At 38.5% G+C, this 22,206-nt stretch overlaps 1 protein-coding gene across 1 annotated transcript; it reads left to right on the top strand.

The window, feature by feature from the left end:
- The first annotated feature begins 532 nt into the window (after positions 1-532).
- On the top strand, positions 533-18,977 carry RECQL (RecQ like helicase). The gene is made up of 15 exons (XM_074168532.1): positions 533-657; positions 1,264-1,336; positions 2,744-2,941; positions 4,779-4,958; positions 5,876-5,982; positions 7,110-7,308; positions 8,458-8,624; positions 9,184-9,265; positions 10,285-10,433; positions 10,521-10,638; positions 13,496-13,634; positions 14,489-14,580; positions 16,863-17,082; positions 17,970-18,099; positions 18,300-18,977. Exons 2-15 carry the CDS (start codon positions 1,321-1,323, stop codon positions 18,486-18,488), a joined length of 1,986 nt encoding a protein of 661 aa, XP_074024633.1. The 5' UTR covers positions 533-657; positions 1,264-1,320; the 3' UTR covers positions 18,489-18,977.
- Positions 18,978-22,206: the final 3,229 nt, after the last annotated feature.

Here is a 22,206-nt window from a genome sequence, read left to right as displayed (position 1 = left end):
TTGGCAGTGGTGGTATAGAATCAATTGTAAGGTATACTGAGCTACTTCTTTTAGAAACGGGAGCTAAATTAAAGACTTGTGGAGCTTCAGCAGCATATAGGGAAACTTTCATGGGCAATTTTCATTGTCTTCGCACTCCTTGCATAAGAAAATGGCTTATGTTTCCTGAACTGTCAGCCTCATGATATTTGTGAGGATTGTATTTATGGGGGGGTAGAAGTAGCATATTGCATTTACAGTGTGTCTGCCATAGCAGACCCCTTGTTGCGGATAGCGGATACCCCTCGTTGCTATGTACTTTAGGGAGACTAATATTTCCAAATATGTTTGTGCAAGTGGCAGGTGGTATAAAGGCAGAACTGAGTAACTCAAATTATGCGGGTAACCTGGATGCTACTGAATTATCTTATGCAGTAATCAACTTCTTTCTGAAGTGTGGGTCTTTAGGTTATTTTTTAATTATAACCTCTTCTGGAAAAAAACAGTGTTTTATTCACACATTCTTTTTTGCATGTATTTTCCCCCCATTTATAGGGACGCAGTGAAATATTTATGTTAGGAGCAGCATACAGTGAGAGTCTGCTGAATTTGTTCCCTGTCACCTTCCCTCAGATTTGAGTCCCGTGTATACAATAAATAGTTCAGAATTCAACAAGGGTGAGAGAATATCAAGTTTCTTGAGTTTTGTATTGTTAGCATATAATACAAGAAAGAATATTGTTCAAAAAATTAGCCAGTAAGTAGAATTCTAAGTTCATCTCACTGATGACCTAGCCAAAAATGGTTCCTCTTCTCTGAACCAAACTACCTTTCAACTTCCTCCTAGAAGATCCTCTAGGTTTTATGGTGGCTACTTTTCTAAGGGGCACAATATAATTCTGTAAAATAGTCAGAGATGAAAAAAAAGATAGGTTGAAGGTAGGTGAATGACTGGACTATTATTATAATGGACCATGCTTCTTGTAGAAAATTATGAGTTGGTCAAAATTCACTTGTTTTCATTTAGAAGACTGCTGAATTCCTATAGCCTTAGGAATTGGTTGTGAGTTACTATCTGCCCCTTTTGCACAAGGGAAAAAGTGTGTTGTCATCTAGTTGGGCATATTTATACAGGCAGATTAAATGAGCTAGTACTTAAACTGTTATATTAACACCTTCTATACTAACGGATAACATCTTGTAGTAAATTTGTTCTAAGTGTAGAAGGATTTCTAATGAAATATTTGTTTGTTTGTTTGTTTTTTAAATTTATTTTATTCTTAGGGATGGTAACTTGGTTAAATAAGATCTCTGAAGGATAACATTCTCAAATTTCCAAAGATGGCAGCTGTTGCAGGTAATCCAAAATTAGTATTCAATATATTAATTTCGCTATCTTTTAGCTAACAGACACAATCACCTGATGTTATTGATTCTTATTTATGTGAATTTAATATATGCAGAAAAGAGTTTGTGGGATCTATATTATTATACTTCAGCTTGTGGGGTCTTATGTTATACTTCAGATTTGAAGAAAAAGTTCAAACTGGATAACTTTTTGTTTCTTAGACTAAAAACTAAAAAGCATGTTTGTCAAGGAAGTCACTTGGTTTTCAATATTTTGAAAATATGATTCATATTTTAAGATAGTTTCAACTCTTTCATGCTGAGTAACAGTGGGCGTTTAGGAAGACAAATGTCCCCATTTTGTGCTATTTGTAATGAGGATGTCTCTTTCCATATCATAATTTTGCTTCCATAGCAGATTATCATATCTGCTGTGCTTGGACCAAAATCTCTCTTTTTGTGGGGTGAGGCTGAGGAAGACATTTATTCTTATGCTTTTCTGACCTGGCTCTGAAATAGCGATACAGGCCTGGCATGCTGTGGCGGTATGTGTTAATTATTCTTTTAAACCCTGGGGATCGGATTCTACAACACAATCTGTAATTCACACAGATGCATATTAGGATGTAAAGAGGCAAATTCCTGCCCAAGATTCACTTATTTAACCCAAGCTTTTGGGGAGTATTTGCTTCAGATTTTTCAGATCAGTAGAATAGCTTGTGTTAGCAAAAGCTTTTGTCCTCTGTGTTCAAACCTTGACGTTCAGCAGATCCTCTGGTCCTGCATAGGAGGGAGATCCGGGTGCATGAAATGTAGCTTTTTGCTCATGTCCCTATTTTCATCTTCAGAAGACCTTTATCTGCTAAGATTAATGTTGCTTCTCACATGTAAATGCTTTCTATTAAAAATGTTCTAATGTTGTGCTCACCTTGGAATTGGCTGGAGTACTCATCTTCATTTTAACACTTGCAGCTTTAATATCAGGGCAGATGCAATATGCTTTTCACTGCTTGACTACATCTGCAGAAGAGAAAACAATTTCAAGTGTTTCTCCAGAGGGGCACTGATTTCGAGAAACTAAATTGTGATATATTTTTTTCTCTATTAATCAACACAGGCAACTTAGTGTTGTATATCTCTCATCAGAGATTACAATTTACATTATACCTGCATACACATATGACCTACTAATATAAGAAATACGTTGTTAAGCCTTGCTGTGTTTTTACATGGCATACACAATATTAGATGTTGTAATCTTATCAGTGGGTCTGTCAGACTGTTTCTCTAGGTTGTTTTTGGGTTGTGTTTAATTTTGACTGTTGTCAATCAACAAATTAAATAAAATATCATTTAAATCTGGGTTTAGCATGTTACTGTAGTCTCTATTCTGCCTTCACCTTGCTTTTCCCTTCAGTGCTAGAGGAGGTACTGGTTTCCATTGAAAATGAGCTGCAAGCAGTGGAGATGCAGATTCAGGAGCTTGTGGATAAACAGCAGGAACTCCTTGAAAAGAAGATGAGGGTAAAGAACCTGATAAAGCAGTCCTCAGGAGACTTGGAGGCAGGTGGAAGTAAAGACACTGAAACATCAGCTGAGGCATGGAACAAAAAAGGTTTGCAGAGTCAATATCAAATATTCTAACAGAAGAGTAAAATAATTCAGTAGGGGAAAAATGTGTTCATATGGAGTTTTGTTTGGATAATGATACTGTCCTATTTAATTTTGTACTTAACTCTCTGGACATTCCTAAATACTAATGTGAGTTGTTCTGGGCAGAATTATCACAAGAATGGACTGTTATAACTACTTTTATTCTTTTCTTGTTGCAAAGTCACAACTTGATTCGATTTGCTATAAGAATCCCAGAGTAAACCTGGGTATATTGCAATACTTATATTCCATGTTTATTTATGTTCTAAAAAAAATTACTCTGGATCTTTTCAGGATTTGATAACAATGTTGCACTCTCAAAGTTACTTCTTGCTGTCTTTGTGTTTCTGTAGGACATGATTGTGTCTACCTCACTGTCTTACTAAATTAACTGTTATGTAGCCTCACTATCTTACCAAATTAATGCAAATCAGATGGATGCTGACTGCCAAAAGTAACGTAGAATACCTAAGTATGCTAGAGTTAGTCCAAGTGGCAACTGGCCCATGGTGGTGTTAGGGCTGCTGTTAAACATTAACTGAAGTCCTGGGTAGTTGGTGGGTCTTGACTGTGTGATGCCTAGCCAAGTTCAATTCAGATCTTTTTATTGTAATTTTTCCCCTCCTCTTTTACTTCACTTGCAATTTCGAAATACATTGCTAATTTCTGCCTGTATTTATTGCATATATTCTTTTTTTTTATTTTTTAAAAATGAAGTTAATTTTGTAGTCTAATCCATATTTGTCTGTGTTTGAGAAAAGTGTTATGCATATGTAAGAATACTGGTATTTTATAATAGCAAATTGATGCTATTGAACAAATCAATCTGTTTTGGGTGGCTTTGTGCCTAATTCTCTCCTCCTATGCTTTGAAAACTAATATCTTTGCAATCAGATGCTGTGCATCTTGAATAAGAGGAGTAGCTAAATTTGGTCCCAGTATAAAGCTCACTGAAGTCAGTGGTAGGTTTTTCTTGGTTTCAGAGAGCGTTGGACCTTGGCTGTGCTCTCTGTAGCAATTAGGAAGCAATGTCACGTCAAATCCCAGAGTTAATTCTTGCCCTGCATGTGGTGTAACCTGGAGTTCCACATTTTTTCTGCATTTTAATTTTAATGATATGAAATTGATTAGTAAGCTTCCTGATGCACGTGAAATTTCAGTTTTTACAGTATTATCTCTAAATGATGCAGTCTGTAGCGCTTTATTGAAGAAAAGAAAAACTATTATAAGCATGTTGGGGTGATTATAGAGAGAGAGAGATATATATATAGGGGAAGATTAAACCCCCTCCCCCCTATTTTTTTTTTTTTTTTGTTAATGCTTATTATCTCTGGAATATATGGAAAAAATGGTAGCCTTCATTATCCTGTTTGTAATTACTGCATTTGTATGAGGGAAGCATTTGGGCAATTTAGCAGTGAGACTGCTGTAGGGCTCAGTGTCTGGTTTTATTTATTTTCAAGGTGGGTTTCTCATTTCCATTTAATTTTGGACTGATCAGTTAACTTGATCATTAGCACTTTGAAGTTCTTCATCTGCATCTTCATCCTCAGTGAAAGCCTGGAGGTGGGTTGTGTTTAAATTTCATAGTGTTTTCAAAGGTCCACCCTAGAAATTGGTTTATACAGACTTGGGTTGTGTGTGGGTTTTTGTGTGCCATTTTTGAATCTTTGAACACTTTCCCAGATCTAAAACAGTATTGCTTCCAGATTTAGTTATTATATGTGTAAATTGCCCTCCCTTCTTACATTTGAACAAATTTGGTTATGAAACGTGTTTGGTTTTTTTTCCTTTAACAGATTTTCCATGGTATGAGAAGATAAAAAGTGCACTGCAGAGCAAGTTTAAACTCCAGAAGTTTAGGTCCTTGCAACTTGAAACAGTAAATGCTGCAATGGCAGGAAAGGACATATTTCTTGTCATGCCTACAGGTGGTGGAAAGAGCCTTTGCTATCAGTTACCAGCGGTTTGTTCTGATGGTATGTAAGGGAAGAAAAGGTCCATAAACAGTTGGATTTATTTTATCCCTTTTATAGTTATTTGGAGAATGAACATTGTATTGGTATCTAATATCACAATATGGGGGAAAAAAAGAGCAAAGATATGAGAGAAAGATTTACTAGAAATATTTGCTTTGCTCTCTTACTTTATTTTCTCTGAAGGAGCAATAGCAACTTCAAAATAAATGTGCCCTTCAGATGTGATTTAGATTTATCTAGGTTCCTCTCAATACGTTATATTATTAAACAGTGAAAGAACTTTTTAAAAGTTTTTCACTCTTTTTTCCTTTCTTTTCCTTTTAATTCAATATACAGACTGTAAATTATTAAAGTATGGCTATCTGTTTTTTGTCTGTTCAACTGTAAGGTTTTAGCTTCAGATTATTTAGGAGAGACTTTGTGTATTAATTTTTTAAACGTGTTCAGTTCTAGTTTCTAAGTTTTGTTTTTGTTTTTTGTTTTTGTTTTTTGTTTTTGTTTTTTGTTTTTAAATAATCTATTCAATTGCATGGAAGTTTACTTATTTACAAAGACCAAATTTACCAATACCTAGCGTTGCTTAGTTGTGTGGTAAATTAGCACCTCACGACACAGATGTGAATCCAGCTTTCTTTGTTTTGTGTACTAGTTCTTACACTCCATTTGTTACAGCTCAGTTGTTTGTGGTCTAGATTCGAAGAGAAGGTGCGTGTCACAGGCATTTGGTCAGAAGTATCCCTGTGTGACCTGGCACACGCTTATCAGCTATCTAGGAGGGAAATCTGATACTGTGTATGAAGCTTAAGCTCACGTTTGGCAGTTCCTTCAGAACAAGGCCAATGCATTAATAAAAAGTGTTAGAGGAGATATTTCTGACATCTGAACTGTTCAGTTTGCACAGTGATTGATTGTTACAGGTTTCACGCTCGTGATATGTCCTTTGATATCACTTATGGAAGATCAGCTCATGGTTTTGGAACAGCTTGGTATTTCTGCAGCTTTATTAAATGCCTCGAGCAGTAAGGTATGTTTAACTGCCAAGTCATCATGGCTTTTGTGGTGTATGTGCCAGCATATTGCCTCTGTCTGTTATTTATGAATACTGAATGAATGGCAGTTCTATCAGCTAATGCCATTCTGTCAGCAGTATCTTGCCAGCTACGTGCTGTGATACGGATAGTGCGAATAAGTATCTTGCATTCTTGATTTAATGACAAAAACGTATGTAAGCCAACACCTTTCACGGAATAAATAGATTTCATGGGACTATTTAGAGGATGTGAAGTACCTTTGGCTGACATGTGTTGTAGATTTTTACACAGTTTCTCGACTTAAAAGAATATTGGAGTAGGTGATTTTTGTCCCCTAGTAACATGTTGAGCAGTGCATATAATTATTTATCTTACTTTAGGATGGTAGGCTGTTTGATCCAGAGACCGAGAAGCAGCTTATTTCCCAGTCTGTCGTTAGGCAGTTGCTTCTTACAGTGCGATATCTATTCCTGACTGGCAAGAGGCCACGGTCGTTAACTTGCACGTGGCACTGGATTTGATAAGTTAGTGGCTTGATGCAATGTGCCAAACTTGGAGCCTACTTTGAGGTAGAGTGCACTCAAAACTCAGTAATAAAGATTACAATTGTGTGTAAGAAATTATTTTACACTTGTTATACCACAGGCTTGTTTGGTCCATGCATTTATTGTGTTTATTGGGAAAATGCTGATACCGCATAGAATCATAGAATGGTTAGAGTTGGAAGGGACCTTAAAGATCATTGAGTTCCAACCCCCCTGCCATGGGCAGGGACACCTCCACTAGAGCAGGTTGCTCATGACAAATATTCAATAGTTTGCTTTATCAAAGTTCTGTGACAGATTTTCCAAGTATTAACATTTTATATATAATGGTCTTCTGCAAAGACTTACAGTAAATTACAGTAATATAATAATATATAATAATATATTAATATATACAGTAATATAATTACAGTAGTGTAATATATATAGACTTACAGTAAATACTGTGTAACAGTTTATCAGTCTCTGTTAGTTACTCCTTTTGAACTGTTAATTACGTCTTAAGAATCTTAGCACTAAGGAACTTCAGTGTGTTGTCCTAGTATGTTAGCCCCTGTAATTTTTGTTTTGAACAGGAACATGTGAAGTGGGTTCATACGGAAATGCTAGACAGAAATTCGCAACTGAAGCTCATTTATGTGACCCCGGAGAAGATTGCAAAAAGCAAAATGTTCATGTCAAAGCTAGAGAAAGCTTATCAAGCAGGGTGTCTTGCTCGCATTGCTGTAGATGAGGTCCATTGCTGTAGTCAATGGGGCCATGACTTCAGGCCTGGTATGTTCATTAGAAATCCAGTTTGCAGTGTTATTCAGACATCAATAAATAATGAGGTAGGCTTGAAATAAAGCCAAGTGCCTTCTTCATGTGTTAAGTAAATACTTAGTGTATGGCAAGTACCTATGTTAGCTCAAGGGCTTTAAATTTAATTCACAAATAACTATATTCTTGTCCAGAAGCTAAGGTCATGCAAATGGGCGTGACTTCAATGTAGATTTTGCTGTCAGTATTTTGAAAAACTCCTAAATCCGTTTACTTTTACTGGAGCTTAATAAAATGAAAGGTTTTGGCTGCTATCTTTAATATTTACAGTACAGTCATCTTTAATCTACTGCTACATGAAAAAGTGTTATTCTGTACACTGCTCCCTGGGTGACAGGGAGAGCGTTTTGTAAATTCATGTGATGTATTTTAGTCACTTCTAAAGCAAATTGAAACAAATGCCCTTGACTTGCAGGAAAAGAAATTGTGCTTCAGTTTCTTTCCTATCTTGTTAGTTGTAGAAGACTGTTGATTACTGCTTACAGTTTCTTTGCCTTTGAAAGAACATCTGATTTGAAGCAATAGTAACCATAAAGTCAGCCTTTGCAGTGTTGTTAGAAAGTGGTGTCTGAGCAAAGAGCCAGGCCAGTTAAGCAGGTAATGTGGAAATTGGATATGTATCTCTGGCTGCATTTCTGTTGTAAGGCAGCAAGTGATTGTCAGCACTGAGTCTTTACAGTCTTTCCTTAGTACGGTCTGGCCTATGTATCCACATTCCACATTGCTTGTTTATTAGCAAAGCTGTGTTTACTGAAAAGCTGTGTGTAAAAACAGGCCTGCAAAATAACCTGAATGTTAGTTAATGTGATGCCACTTATATTTTTCTACCTTTTTAAGAACTTCTATTTCAATATGTTTTGCCTTCTGAATTGTGGCTGCTTTTTTAAAATTTGGTTAGAAGAGAAAGGATCTATTTTGATATAGACAACCTTTTTATTACTTCATTTGGATGTATAAATTATTTCTGTAGTAAATTGATCAATAATAACATTTATTGCAGTATTACTCCATTGAATGCTGTCTAGATTACTATCTTTTTTAACTTTGGATCTATGGAGAAATCTTTTTCTTTCCAATTTTTTTTTTTTTTTTTTTTTTGCTTAGACTACAAGTCTCTTGGTATCTTGAAAAGACAGTTTCCCAATGCTCCCTTGATTGGATTGACAGCAACTGCCACAAATCATGTTTTAAAGGATGCTCAGAAAATTTTGCATGTTCAGAAGTGCATTACCTTTACTGCATCTTTCAATCGGCCCAATCTTTACTATGAGGTATGTCTTATTACCTGTTTTTTTGACTGCATTGCAGTCATATTATCTTCTGTAAGTTACAGTTGTTGAATTTTAGACTAGATTTTTCAATTATACATTTTAATAATAAATAGCTTTTCAACTGAATGGTGGCGTTCTTTCATGATTTCATCTTGCTGAACTTACTGTTGTCTGCAGAGGAACTTGGGCTGCTCTGTCTCTGTTAGCAAGGCTTAGTAGATAGGACTGTGTAGAGGGGAGAGGTAGGTAGGAAACTCAGACTGCTTCCAGACTGTTGGAAAACAGGTCATATGATGGCAAAATATTGTGAATTGTTGTGTTATACAGTATTTTCAGTTTGACCACAGCTTCTCTTACTGTTCTTCATGAAAAAACTTTTGCGCATTTTTTTTTCCTATGGACTTTTGAGATGTAATCTGACTACACAAAGAGAATCTAGTAATTTTTGTTAAATGGCAGAATTGTGTTTATTGTACTGGAAGAAGTAGAATCATAGGATTGTTTGACAGATTGTGTGCCAGCTTGAAGAACTTTGGCATGTGTTTATTATATTTTTGAGGTTCGACATAAGCCTCCAAATAATGAAGATTTCATTGAGGACATAGTTAAGATCATTAATGGAAGATACAAAGGACTTTCAGGTAATTTTTTATTTTATTTTTTTTTTAAAGTTATTCTCTACAGCATTACAGGGATGTTTTCAAGTGCTCCTGAAACGTGTAGAGAAATTCTACTTTCACCATACATTAAGCAGAAATGACATTTAGTAAGATCCATACCGTGAGTAATTACTCTTTCGAGTCATTAGTGTTTAAATGTCTTTACAGTTTACTTATATTTTTTGAAGTATTGAAATAGAATGCTGTGATGTATATGGAACAATGGTTACATAGATAAGAATAATAGCAATTGTTAAGATTGTAAAAACAAGGCTCAAAAAGGTTATCTGTTCTTAAATCACACATGCCATTTAGTATATATGTGTCGGGTTACTTACTGTCTAACACTACTTTTTTGTATTTCATCATAAGATTAATTTTTTATTCAGTGCTCAACATGGGGGTGGGGTGAATTGCGCTTTCGTGATGAATGCAGAACTGTAAAAGTTGGACTTTATGAATCAATAAATTACGTACTGCAAATAAAGAGGAGGGCCATATTACAAAGGCAACAGAACCCAATTTTCTGGAGCAGAGCAGCAGTCTGTCCCTGTCTGTGCTGCAGATCTGTGTGGCTGTGCTGAGCAGCTCCCTGAGTGCAAAGTGTGCTAAGAGGATCATAAATTGCGTGGGTCTGTGTGTAATCCTTGGCTTAGCAGAGACTGACTGATGACAAAAAGCAGATTTATCTGAAACCTCAGGTGAGATGTCATAGATGTCATAAGCAACAGCACCCCTTTACATAAGCATTAATAACCATTGTCTTCCTTGAACATTAATATTTCCATGATTATGTGGATTGGCACCCATATTTTCTCTTTAACTTCCGAGTCAAAGCTGATAATTGAAGTTTCATTCATGGCTACCAATACTGCAGACTGAATAGGCACAGAGATTGTTTACTGGTTTTGTTATTTATTTTTAAGTTAATAAAACTCTCAAAGTTGTTTTTAAGTATTCTTTTAAGACATTACAATAAGGCATCTTTCACTTTTGTGCAGGAATCATTTACTGTTTTTCTCAGAAGGATTCTGAACAAGTTACTATGAGTTTGCAGAAATTAGGAATTAAAGCAGGGACTTACCATGCAAACATGGATGCTAAACATAAGACCAAAGTTCATAAAGGGTGGGCAGCGAATCAACTCCAGGTAAAGTAGATACTCTTCATAAACTTTTATGTCTCATTTAAACAAATTGTGTTTTGGTACCTTGATGGTTTCTTAATCTTATTTTAGGTTGTAGTGGCGACTGTTGCTTTTGGCATGGGAATTGATAAACCTGATGTGAGGTTTGTAATTCATCATTCTATGAGCAAATCCATGGAGAACTACTACCAAGAGAGTGGACGTGCAGGTATTGTAGGAAATGGCTTTTGCAAAGTAGCCGTTTACATCTGTTAAACCAATAATATTATACTTTGATTTCAGCCATTTGCACAAAGTGTCTTGTCTTTGAGACAGGTTCTAAAGCGTATAATGCCACTCTGCCTCTGTAAAGAGGCTTTAAAGCAAATCATAATAACATTAATGATCTTAGGCCTCTGTAGTGCAGTGTAGCAAAGAATAACTAGGCACCTAGCCTCTTACTCTGCATTTTTTTAATTACTTGATTTTTGTGACATCCGTGGCTTACCAGAGTAATTTCATGACATGATTGGATATATATTACAGAAAGGATTTAATTTTTCCTTTGCATAGCAGCTGGAACACATTACTTGCTCACATTGTCTACAGATGATGTCTAATTGGAGACAGCCAGCATAGCTTCACCAAGGGCAAATCGTGCCTGACAAATTTGATGGCCTTTTACAATACTGCCACAGGCTTGGTGGACAAGGGCAGAGCAACAGACGTCATCTACCTGGACTTATGCAAAACATTTGACACTGTCCCGCACGACATCCTGGTCTCAAAATTGGGAAGTCATGGGTTCAATGGATGGACCACTTGGTGGATAAGGAACTGGCTGGATGGCCGCACTCAAAGGGTTGTGGTCAACGGCTCAATATCCAGTTGGCGGCCAGTGACGAGTGGAGTTCCTCAGGGGTCGATACTGGGACCAGTGCTATTTAACATCTTTGTCAGAGACATGGACAGTGGGATAGAGTGCACCCTCAGCAAGTTTGCCTATGACACCAAGCTTGGTGGCTTGGTCAACACGCTGTGGGGAAGGGATGCCATCCAGAGGGACCTGGACAGGCTTGAGAGATGGGCTCGTGCAAATCGCATGAAGTTCAACCAGGCCAAGTGCAGGGTCCCACACCTGGGACATGGCAATCCCAGGCACAAATACAGGTTGGGCGGAGAATGGCTAGAGAGCAGCCCTGAGGAGGAGGACTTGGGGGTGTTGGTGGATGAGAAGCTCAACATGAGCCGGCAATGTGTGCTGGCAGCCCAGAAAGCCAACCGCATCCTGGGCTGCATCAAGAGAAGTGTGGCCAGCAGGTTGAGGGAGGTGATTCTACCCCTCTACTCTGCGCTCGTGAGACCCCACCTGGAATACTTTGTCCAGCTCTGGAGTCCTCAACACAGGAAGGACATGGACCTGTTGGAACAGGTCCAGCGGAGGGCCACGAAAATGATCAGAGGGATGGAGCACCTCCCCTATGAAGACAGGCTGAGAGAGCTTGGGTTGTTCAGCCTGGAGAAGAGAAGGCTCCGGGGAGACCTCATAGTAGCCTTCCAATATCTGAAGGGAGCCTACAGGAGAGCCGGAGAGGGACTCTTTGTCAGGAGAGGTAGTGACAGGACAAGGGGTAATGGTTTTAAATTGGAAGAGGGGAGCTTTAGATTAGATATCAGGAGGAAATTCTTTCCTGTGAGGGTGGAGAAGCACTGGAACAGGTTGCCCAGGGAAGTTGTGGATGCCCCATCCCTGGAAGTGTTTAAGGCCAGGCTGGATGGGGCTTTGAGCAACCTGGTCTGGTGGGAGGTGTCCCTGCCCATGGCAGGGGGGTTGGAACTTGATGATCTTTAAGGTCCCTTCCAACTCTAACCATTCTGTGATTCTAACTGCTGTGTTAATTTCAGTGGCCACCGAAATACAAGTAGGATTGGGAGTCTGGAGCAAGGAATTTTAAAGATTGATCAGTGTATAGCAGTACTAAATAACTATTATGGCTTAAAAAAAAGTTTTGTAGTGTTTTGTTTTGCTTTGGGTTTTTTTGACCTCATGCATTATTCTTCAAAGACAGATTTGAATCCATGTGGAGGAAAGATTTTTAAAGACCCTGAGGGGAAATTGCTTGAGATTTTAACTATGCCTGTATGATAGAAATTGGCTTTAATGCTGGCCTAAAAAATACAAGTCATCCAAAGTTTGTGGGAGTTTGCATCTACTTATGCTAGAGACAAGGGCTGTATAGGTGCTGAAATGGTTGTTTCACTATGTTTATCAACTTGAGGTGATTAGAGCAAGCTTTTGTGTGTTTCTTTTTCATAACTCGATATAAATGAGGTTCTTCTGGGTGGGGAATTAACTAAGTGCTGCTACTCATTTGCCTGAACATACTACTTAGATTATGAAACCTTTTTTTTTACCCTTGCCCGCCCATCCAAGTAAAGTAGTTCCTTTCTGTTATATGTTAAATTTTTAAAAAAATGAGGGGGTTTAGAGCTTTTCTGCTCTCTGGATCTTGTAAACAGCAGAAGGGTACCCGTCAGCACACTGCTGGAAAGGGTGGGCAATGGGAAGGAAGAGATGATCTAAGTTCAGCTGTAGAAGACACAGTTGGTTTTAAATGGAAAATTTTGTTAAACCATACGTAATTATTTATTACCATTAGTAACTAATAAGGTCTTTGAAGCTCACAAAGTCTTTAAATCAAATAAGAATTAGGCTTCAAGATGAATTTGGCTAGGATTTTCCGTGGGGTGTTTGGGTGAGAAAATGGTGATTTCACTGACTTTTTCTATGACATCAATATTTTTTCAGTTGTTAAGAGTCAAAATCTTCATTGTGTAGTATTTTCAGTTTGCCTGATTCTGTAATTGTAGAAGACTCTTGTAGATCTATTTTATTTCTAGTCTGTATCATGCTATGTTCTATTGGCTAATATGTTTTGCTTGGTACTATTACAGTCATGCACTCTCTATATAGGGGCTGCAGAAGCCCATGCAGATAAGAATTTGTATCAGAAAATGCTATGCCTAAAGTAAATCTCTTCTAAAGATTAAAGTCTACATTTTTTGTTTATTTTACTGCATTGCAGGTAGAGATGACCAAAAAGCTGACTGCATTTTGTATTATGGTTTTGGAGATATATTCAGAATCAGCTCAATGGTAGTGATGGAAAATGTAGGGCAAGAGAAGCTGTATGATATGGTGTCTTACTGCCAGAATATGAACAAGTAAGTTACTGTGGTGGCTTGGCTGCTTAGTTTTTAAATAGTTAAGCTACTTTTGTTGGGTTTTTTAGAGGGTGTTTAAAAAAAATAATAACAAAAGCACTAAAAAAAAATCCCCATAAAAATAACAGCAGAACAAAAAAAACCAACCCACCACTTTATGGAAACACTAGCATTGTAACAGTCTGGAGTTTGGAGTTTGTGGTTTGGCTGCTTAGTATGTGTCCTCTTGCATACAACTAAATGTTGGTGTGTTGCTTGCCAGCTTCAGGATAAAGTTCTGGAAGCAGTTAACGTTAATATAGTTAGACAGTTAAAATACCTGTCAACAAACAGTGTTTGTATTTCAAATCCCATTCAGAGCAAATAGTGCAGTGCTTTGTTTTTTACTGTAAGGTACCAGTGTTTTATGGCTATACAGTAATCTGCATGTGTATAATGCTTCCTCCACTGCACTGAGTGAGCTGTATTGAATACTTCATGGAAAACACTTGTATCTACGTTGTGGACAACTCGTGTCTTCAGTATAGCCTTTGTTGGCCACAGTCTAAGAATGAGTTCATATTCTTAAGATTTTTCATTCTATTGGAATTGCAGATTATACTTACTTTGATTTAACCAAACTATTCCTACAGCAGTGTTCAGTATTGCTGAAAGCTACTAATTACTCCTATTAGCATAACTGACAGGGAGTACTGTATTGCAGTGTTTTTCTGATTTTTCCTGAGCTAATTCTTCATGCTTGTTTTGAGATAGGAGCTGACCCAGAGGACCACCTTTTTGCTGCTTTCAGGATTTATGACACAGGTGCATACATTTATGTTCTATAGTTCCCTTGTCGCTCTCTATTCTTTCAGGTGTCGCCGGGTCCTCATAGCCCATCATTTTGATGAAGTATGGGATTCTGCAAACTGCAACAGAATGTGTGATAACTGCTGTAGAGAGAACTGTAAGTAAATTGGTTTTTATAACAAAGGACAGAGAACATGGAAAAGGTTGGCTTAAAGAAATACCTAATTTAGACAAACTGTGAACAACTTCTGTAAAGTGTGCTCATGGTACTGCCTGTTTCCAAGGTTCTGTTGTTATGAAAATTGGTTTTTAGTGACTTAGTTTTGCCAAATTCAAGGTGTTTAGCAGGACTCTTCCTGGTTTGGCTTTTTGCCTGAGGCCTAACACTTTGGTATCTTTCAGGCTCAGCCAATGAAGCTCTGGGGCAAGGGCGGGATTGCCTTACCTGTTTTTAAAACGATTTTGGTATGTGTTAGGTTTTGTTTCAGGATATTTTTTTGGGGGGGATGTGAAAGCTTTATTTTGAGAAGGAGCCTCTTGCTCTCTGCATGCCAAACTGTTCACACTTAGGCTCTGAGAAGACACAGTTTGCACATGTCCTTTCACAACTTGCCTGGTAAAGTCTCTGAGGATTTCAGTGCTGTGTGCTCATGAGACCCGCCTGTGTCAGGACTGTGCCTGACAGTTGTGCAGAGCAACTGAGCACGCTAATTAAGGATTTTGCTGTGTATTAGCCCAAACAGCAGAACGTTTGTCTAGTGTGTGCTCTTCCTTTGGAAGAAAGTTGGGATCATAAGAGGAAAAGCATGTGGGCGAGACATAGAGGGAACTTGGGAGATGAGCTGAAACAGGACCTGCTACATGGTAAAGGAGGATGGTTTCAGCAGAATGCAATTCTGGGACATAAGTTCTTCTGCTGCTTTGCCCACAAACATTGTGGGCACTGTTGGCTAGCTAGTTTAAACTACGCTTTTGTGGGTGATCATTGGCTGCTTTAACTGTCATTTTTGGTACCCATCCAGAAAGCTGTAAGTCTCTGAAGATGCACAAAGTATCAATTGCATCTAAGTGAGAGCTCTGGTATAGACATGGGAAATCCCATACAAAGCTAGAAAGCTCTGAAAAGAGTGCCAAGAAACAGTTGGTCTTGAGCACCTTTAACTGGACACACAAAACCATCTTAAATTTCTTTGAGGACCAGGTGAATTGTAATATGTGGAAAATATCATCTCCTCATACCTCATATCTGTTGCAAAGCATTTGGATAACGTAGTGATCAGCACTTAAAAATCTTAGCAACAACTCTGTATTCAAAACTGTTCTTCATAACTGGACTTTATTTCCGTGTATATTTTTTGGGGGGGGTAAAGTAGACAAAACAAAGATATTTAACTTCTTTTTTTTTCTTTACAGTTAGTTATAACTATATGATAAAACTGTTTTAAAAAATCATGCAAATAACAGTATCTTGTTATCTTGTAGTTGGAAATGGGGCTTAGTTGAAATTTATACTGGGATCAGAGGTTGAGTATGGAGCTGGCTTGTACCCAAGACTTACAGAAGTCCTGTTTACTGCTGGTTTACCCCCAGGGCCTTTTGATACATAAGCGAGGTTTGAGGAAACCTAGTGGTAGTACTAGTTTTTCAGTACTTAATTCTTAGTATTGGAGAAGGCAGTTGGGGTAATTCTATGCCATGATCTGATTGTGGGGTAGAAGCATGATCATTATGTGCTATATGGATGTGTTAGTGCTCGGAATAATTATTCATGATGAAGATAATTTGTATAATGAAATTATTACTTTTTTTCTGTCTCATTTTATATATGATGAAGCTAATTTGTATAATGAAATTATTACCTTTTTTTCTGTCTCATTTTATATATGATGAAGCTAATTCGTATAATGAAATTATTACCTTTTTTCTGTCTCATTTTGTGTGTAAGTTTGTTGAGAGAAGAAATGTCCTGCTTATATTCTTCAATTCCTCTTTGCTCTTTAATCTTTCCATAATAAATATTATGGGTGAGGAAAAGGAATCCAGCTGCGCAGTAACACAGTAGCTACTTTACAAATTTTATGCTTCGTAAATGCTTCTTTGAAATAATTCATGTGGTTTGAAACTTTAATTACGTGAAAAAATGTTTGCAGGGTTGGAGTTTTTAATAATGCACTACAAAGATGAAAGTTTCTTTACAAATATATCCTAATTTGATGGAGGGAAAGTTACAGCTGTATTCTTTAAGTTATAGTTTAAAAACAAACAAACAAAAAAGCATTGCTATTATATGGCACATAGATATATATTTATAGATGTACACATATACCTATAAATATGTAAAAGTGCATCTATATGTATATGCCTAATGTATATATGGATACTATCTAAAAAAAATATAAATAACTTGCTATTTAAATGTTACTTCACTTTTATTTGTAGCATGTGAGAAAATGGACATAACAGGATACTGCAGGGATCTAGTCAAGATACTTGAGCAAGCTGAAAGCATGAGTGAGAAACTCACCCCACTGAAATTAATCGATGCGTGGTCTGGGAAAGGTGTATCAAAATTCAGGGTGGCTGAAGTTACTCCACCAAAGCACCCTCGAGAGGAGCTGGAGAGAATTATTGCCCATTTACTGCTGCAGCAGTATCTGAAGTATGTAAGATGGCTACTTTTTTTTTTAACATCTAGCAGTCATTTTTCTTTACTCTCATGTTACTTTTGTGTAGTATATATAGATAGGATACATTCTGTAGTCTCATTTTTAGCCTTTATTTCAGATGCATTTAATGTATTTTAAAAAAACCTCAAAAGATTACTATATTTCTACTTCAAAAAGTTAAAACAGAAATTGGAGAAACATTTGAAATGCTGCATCTCTTGCGGTTTTAAAAAGCTGGGGTCTTCTGTATTCAGGTTGAACCTTTAAATCTGCAGTAGTCTTCATTTTGGAGAAATCTGCTGTTTATACAGAGTCCATTTACATTCCATGGTTAACAAAGCAAATTGGGTTGCTCAGATGAAGTCTAAGTCAAGACAGGCTGGTTAATGTGGAAGGTGGTACTCAGAAATTTTAAAAAATCATAGTGAAAATAACAAGAGTGCTTCTCCTGTAACCTGGCTGTCTGTATGGTGTGTGATTTGTCTTTTCATATAGTTTTAGAAGTTCCAAGAATATGTACAAATCAAGTATTTAATCCTTTTATTTTTGTCTTTTTTTTTTTTGCATCTATTTGTACAGTTGACTTTTTACACTCTAGGAGGGTGAGCAGATGACTCTATTACATCTTTTTTTCCTCATTTTTCTCCATGTTTTCCAACAGATTGACGTGTGTGTATGTAAAGGTCCACAAACTTAACTAAGTTAAGTGTTGTCAAGACTCACTCTAAATTAAGTGACTATCCACTTGAATAGATAAAGCAGAATTAAGCTGTTATTTGGAACATCATCAGAAAGATCAATGTGTCCCATTTTTCCCCTGCATGGTCTAGCCTGTCTCTGTCTTCAGCCTTCTCTTGTAACACTGATTTAAATTATGCAGGGAAGACTTCAGCTTCACAGCTTTTGCTACAATATCCTACCTGAAGATAGGACCAAAAGCAAGTTTGCTGAAAAACGAGGCACATGTCATCACTATACAGGGGATAACACACAAGAAAAATGTTTACAAGGTATTTATATCTGTACTGACTTGCTATATACATATCTTTTCAATTATAGTTTATTTTAAGTTATCTAATAGGTATCTGCTCAATAGTAATGCAATCAACAGGATTTAAAATAGATCTCATTATCTCCTCTCTTGTGTGGGAACACTGAAAAAGAAGGAAAACAATGTTAGAATTTTAATAGAATTGTTTATAACCTACAGGACAAACCATCTCAATCTTCGAATTCAAAAGGAAGCAGAGAAAATGCTCAGACTATTTCAAAGACTGTCCAAGATTCAACAGTGAAGAACTCACAGGGACGTAAACGGCCTAACTCTGGGTCTAACTTAAAAGCAAAGAAGCTTAAGCTTCAGGCAGGTGGAGATGACCAACCAGTAGTTCTTGACTGAGTTTCACAGACTACGTTTAGGATTCAATCATGTTTGCTTCTCCATGGATAATGCAGTGTGTAAGTTCTGTTTGTGTTTTAGTAATTGTATTTTTTTGTCCATTTTTTTTAATTAAAAAACCAACCAAACAAAAAAACACAACAGGGAAACAAGTATCTTGAAAAAGTCTATTAGTCAAGGGGGAAAAATGCTTTGTATCAAAATAACTGGTGCATATCTTATGATACAACAATGACTGACTACAAAATGTAAATAATTACCATGTTGCCTTTTTAACTCTTTTGGGAGGGTAGTGTACGGTAACACTATTGCAGAATCACGCAGGCTGGAAGGGAGTTCGAGAGACCGTCTAGTTCAACCTCCTGCTGAAAGCAGGTCCAGTTGGAACAGAGTGCTCAGGGCTGGGTGGTTAAGTTTTGACCATCCCCAAGGATGGAGATTCCACAACCCCTAGAGCATCTGCTCCAGTGTTTGACCACCTTCATGACCAAAAAAAGAAAAAAGGTTTTTTCTTAGAGCTAATTGTTATCTCCTGTGTTGCAACTTCTCTGTGGCCTCTTGTCCTACCACTGTGCTCTTCTGAGAAGAGTCTGGCCCCATTGCTGCTATTCTCTTCCATTAGGTGGTTGAAGTCAACAGCAAGATCACAACAATCACTCTGCCTCCCCCCTGGCTTTTTTCTTTTTTAATCTGGAAGAAATCCAGTTCTCTGTTTCTCCTCTCTAAGCCCCTGCTTCTCCTCTCTGAGTGTCTAGGCAGCTTGTTAGCCCTCTGCTAGACTCAATCCATTGTGTCAGTGTGTTTCTCCTACTGAGAAGTGCAAAACTTAGCCCAGCACTCTAGCTGTAATCTCACAAGTGCTGAATACCCAGAAAGAGTCATTTCCCCCAAACTGTTGGTTACATTCTTGTTAATACCCTCTACTATCCTGTTATCATCTTTGCTGCAGAGGCACACTGCCAGTTCATGTTCAGCTTGTTATCTACTGGGAACTTGGGTCCTTTTCTGCAAAGATGCTTTCTAACCAGTTCAGCCCCAGCCTCTACTGTTGCATGGTGTTACTCCATCCCAGGTACAGGACTTCGCTTTTGCCCTTAACTTAAAGGTCCCTGGCAGCCCATTTCCACCCTGTCTAGGTCCCTCTGAATAGCAGCCCTGCTCTCCAATATATCAACAGCTCTCCCAACCTTGGTATTGTCTGCAGACGGGCTGGAGCATGCTCCATCCCTGTATCTAGATTGTTAAATTAAAGACCCTAAATTGTATTGGACCCAGAATCAATCTGTGAGCGTTGCCACTAGAAAATGGCCACCCATTGGACTCCGTACCACAGATCCCAGTTCTTTGTACCAGGTGGTCCAGACAACTTTTGACCTACCTTGTTGTACCAGTCTATATCTCTCTGATAAGGAAAGTAAGGAAGTTATAGGAGCTCACGTCAAAAGCCTTCCTAAAGTCAAGGTATACAACATCCATTGCTACCCCCTTATTCACACAGGCAGTTATCTCAGTCAGTCTGGTTGATCAGGTATGCTTTGCTTCTGGTAGCTCTAGCTGGCTGTTCCCAATCACCTTCTGAAAAATGTCTCCTGGTAGTATTTGCTCCTTAAGTTTGCTGGAGGCTGAGGTGAAGCTGACTGGTATGTAACTCCTTAGGCCCTCTTTTTTGCAGAGGGATGAGATATTGGCCTTTTCCCACTCATCAGGAACCTCCCCCAGTCTCCAAGTCCTTTCAGAAGTGAGTCTTGCACTGACCTCAGCTAGATTCCTGAGTGCCCTTCAGTGCAGCCCATCCACTCCTGTGGGTTTGTGTATGATCTGTAACTCCACCTTCCCCTACTGCTTTACTCCCACAGACAGCAAGTAGGCTTGGGGACCTGAGAGGTCTGAGGGCAAACCCTACCAGTGAAAACGAGGCAAAAAATATGAGTACCTCAGTCTTTTCCATGTCCTGTGTCACTAACTCCTCTGAGTAGTGGGACCATACTTTCCTTACCATTCCTTTTGCTGCTTAGGTACTTACAGAAGCTCTTCTTACTGCCTTTCACATCCTTTGCTAGTTCCACCTCCAGCTGAGCACTGACTTTTCTAACTCCCTCCCTGTGTGCTGAAGCAGTGTCTCTATTCTGGTTATCTTGTACCTTCTGCCTCCTTTTTGTGTTTGAGCTAGCCGAGGAGCTCTCTGTTCACCTGGGCTGGCCTTCAGCCATGCTTGCTTTACCTTCTGCACAGAGGAATAGACTATTTGTGCTTTGAGGAGGTTGTGGTTTGGAAATCAAGCAGCTCTCCTTGAGCCCCTTTGCCTTCCAGGGCAGCCTCACTGGGATCCTGACAAGCAGATCCCTGAACAGGCTGAAATCTTCTCTCCTCAGGTCCAAGGTTCTACTAGGTCTTCCTCACGTCTATGTTGAGTTTAAAGGTCTAAATCACAGAGTCACTGAGCAACATCTGGAATCTGGGCGCCTGGTAAAAAACAAACCTGTTGATGTCTCCAAGTCAATGAGAGCCTCTGTCCCTTACAGGAGGGATTTTCTGGTAACTCTCATTTCCCTTTTCTTCATTGTGTGAACACTTGGCTTAGATTCAGCTGACATCAATGCATTCCTTGGTGGAGTTGTCATCATCATCTTTCTTAGGGCACTGTACCTACTCTGCAATGGCAGAGCTGCAGGCAGAAAAGGAGCCCTTTTGTGTTGCTGGAAGCAAGAGGTTTCCAGCCTTGCCTCCTGTGGGAGTCTGAATCCACTGTTCCTATGAGGGTAGTCTCAAGGTTTTCCCCCCTTTGCAGCACAGGGCTTGGGTGCTCCTTAGCTCTGCAGGGTCTCTATGAAGACCCTGCCATGTCCTGTTCCTCCTCCTGACTGCTACGCAGGCTGCTCACCTCCTCCTGCAGCTCCTTCACCCAGCAACTTGGCACCGCAACCAGAGCACAGCTCTCACTGCTGTCCCCGGCCCCAGGGAGGGACATCAGGCGGCTGGAGGCCTGGGCTGCTGCAGCAGCAGCACCCTTCCTCTGGAGCCACCGCGGATCAAAGCCTCTGCTGTGCCAGGGGCAGTTGTTCCAGCCCACGCGGGCATCACTGCCACTACAGTTTTGAGCAGAGATGGGGCCTGTTTCTGCAATACTTACACCTACTACAGCATGTCTGAGTACTTGAGTGTACTTCAGAGAAGAATTTCAACAGGGCATTGTGACAACATTGCACTACTGCTGACTTGTAGAGATTTTTGTGAAATATTGTATATATTTATTCCTTTAAAATATGTCTGTTGCTCTCAGAACTGGATTTCTCTAGCTTGTTACTCAAGTAGAAAATTACTACTTCTGTGCTTTTCAGAAGTACCTAAATTTATATTTAAAAACAAGACAGCTTTTCTTGACCTCAGCCATTCCCTTTTACAAAAGTTATGCTCTATATGGGAAATACAAAAAAAGGCCACTCAAAAAATACTTTGCTCTCCTGTTTTTTTCCCCTCCTCCGCCTGTTGAATTGGCTTATATTCTGACTACAGATCTCTATTCTGATTAGAAGTGACCCTGGTTGTCCTGAGAAATACCCTTCTGCTCTGTAAGCACTAGAACATGACTGTATTGGAAGTTACAGCCTTTAAGCCCTAAACGTGGGATACATTAAACTTAATCTTTGGGAGGTTTCTGATTTCCAATCTCTTAACTCTGCTACCCCACCTATCTGTTTGCTAAGAGGAAAAAAAAGAG

This window comes from Numenius arquata, chromosome 2, assembly GCF_964106895.1.
Source record: "Numenius arquata chromosome 2, bNumArq3.hap1.1, whole genome shotgun sequence".
NCBI lineage: Eukaryota > Metazoa > Chordata > Aves > Charadriiformes > Scolopacidae > Numenius > Numenius arquata.
This window is presented reverse-complemented; position numbering and strand designations above follow the sequence as displayed.

Bases quoted from the DNA above. Each gene is read 5' to 3' on its own strand.
- RECQL (XM_074168532.1), top strand. The intron at 8,625-9,183 runs GTATGTCTTATT...TATATTTTTGAG, and splicing joins GGCCCAATCTTTACTATGAG to GTTCGACATAAGCCTCCAAA. The intron at 18,100-18,299 runs GTATTTATATCT...TATAACCTACAG, and splicing joins ACAAGAAAAATGTTTACAAG to GACAAACCATCTCAATCTTC.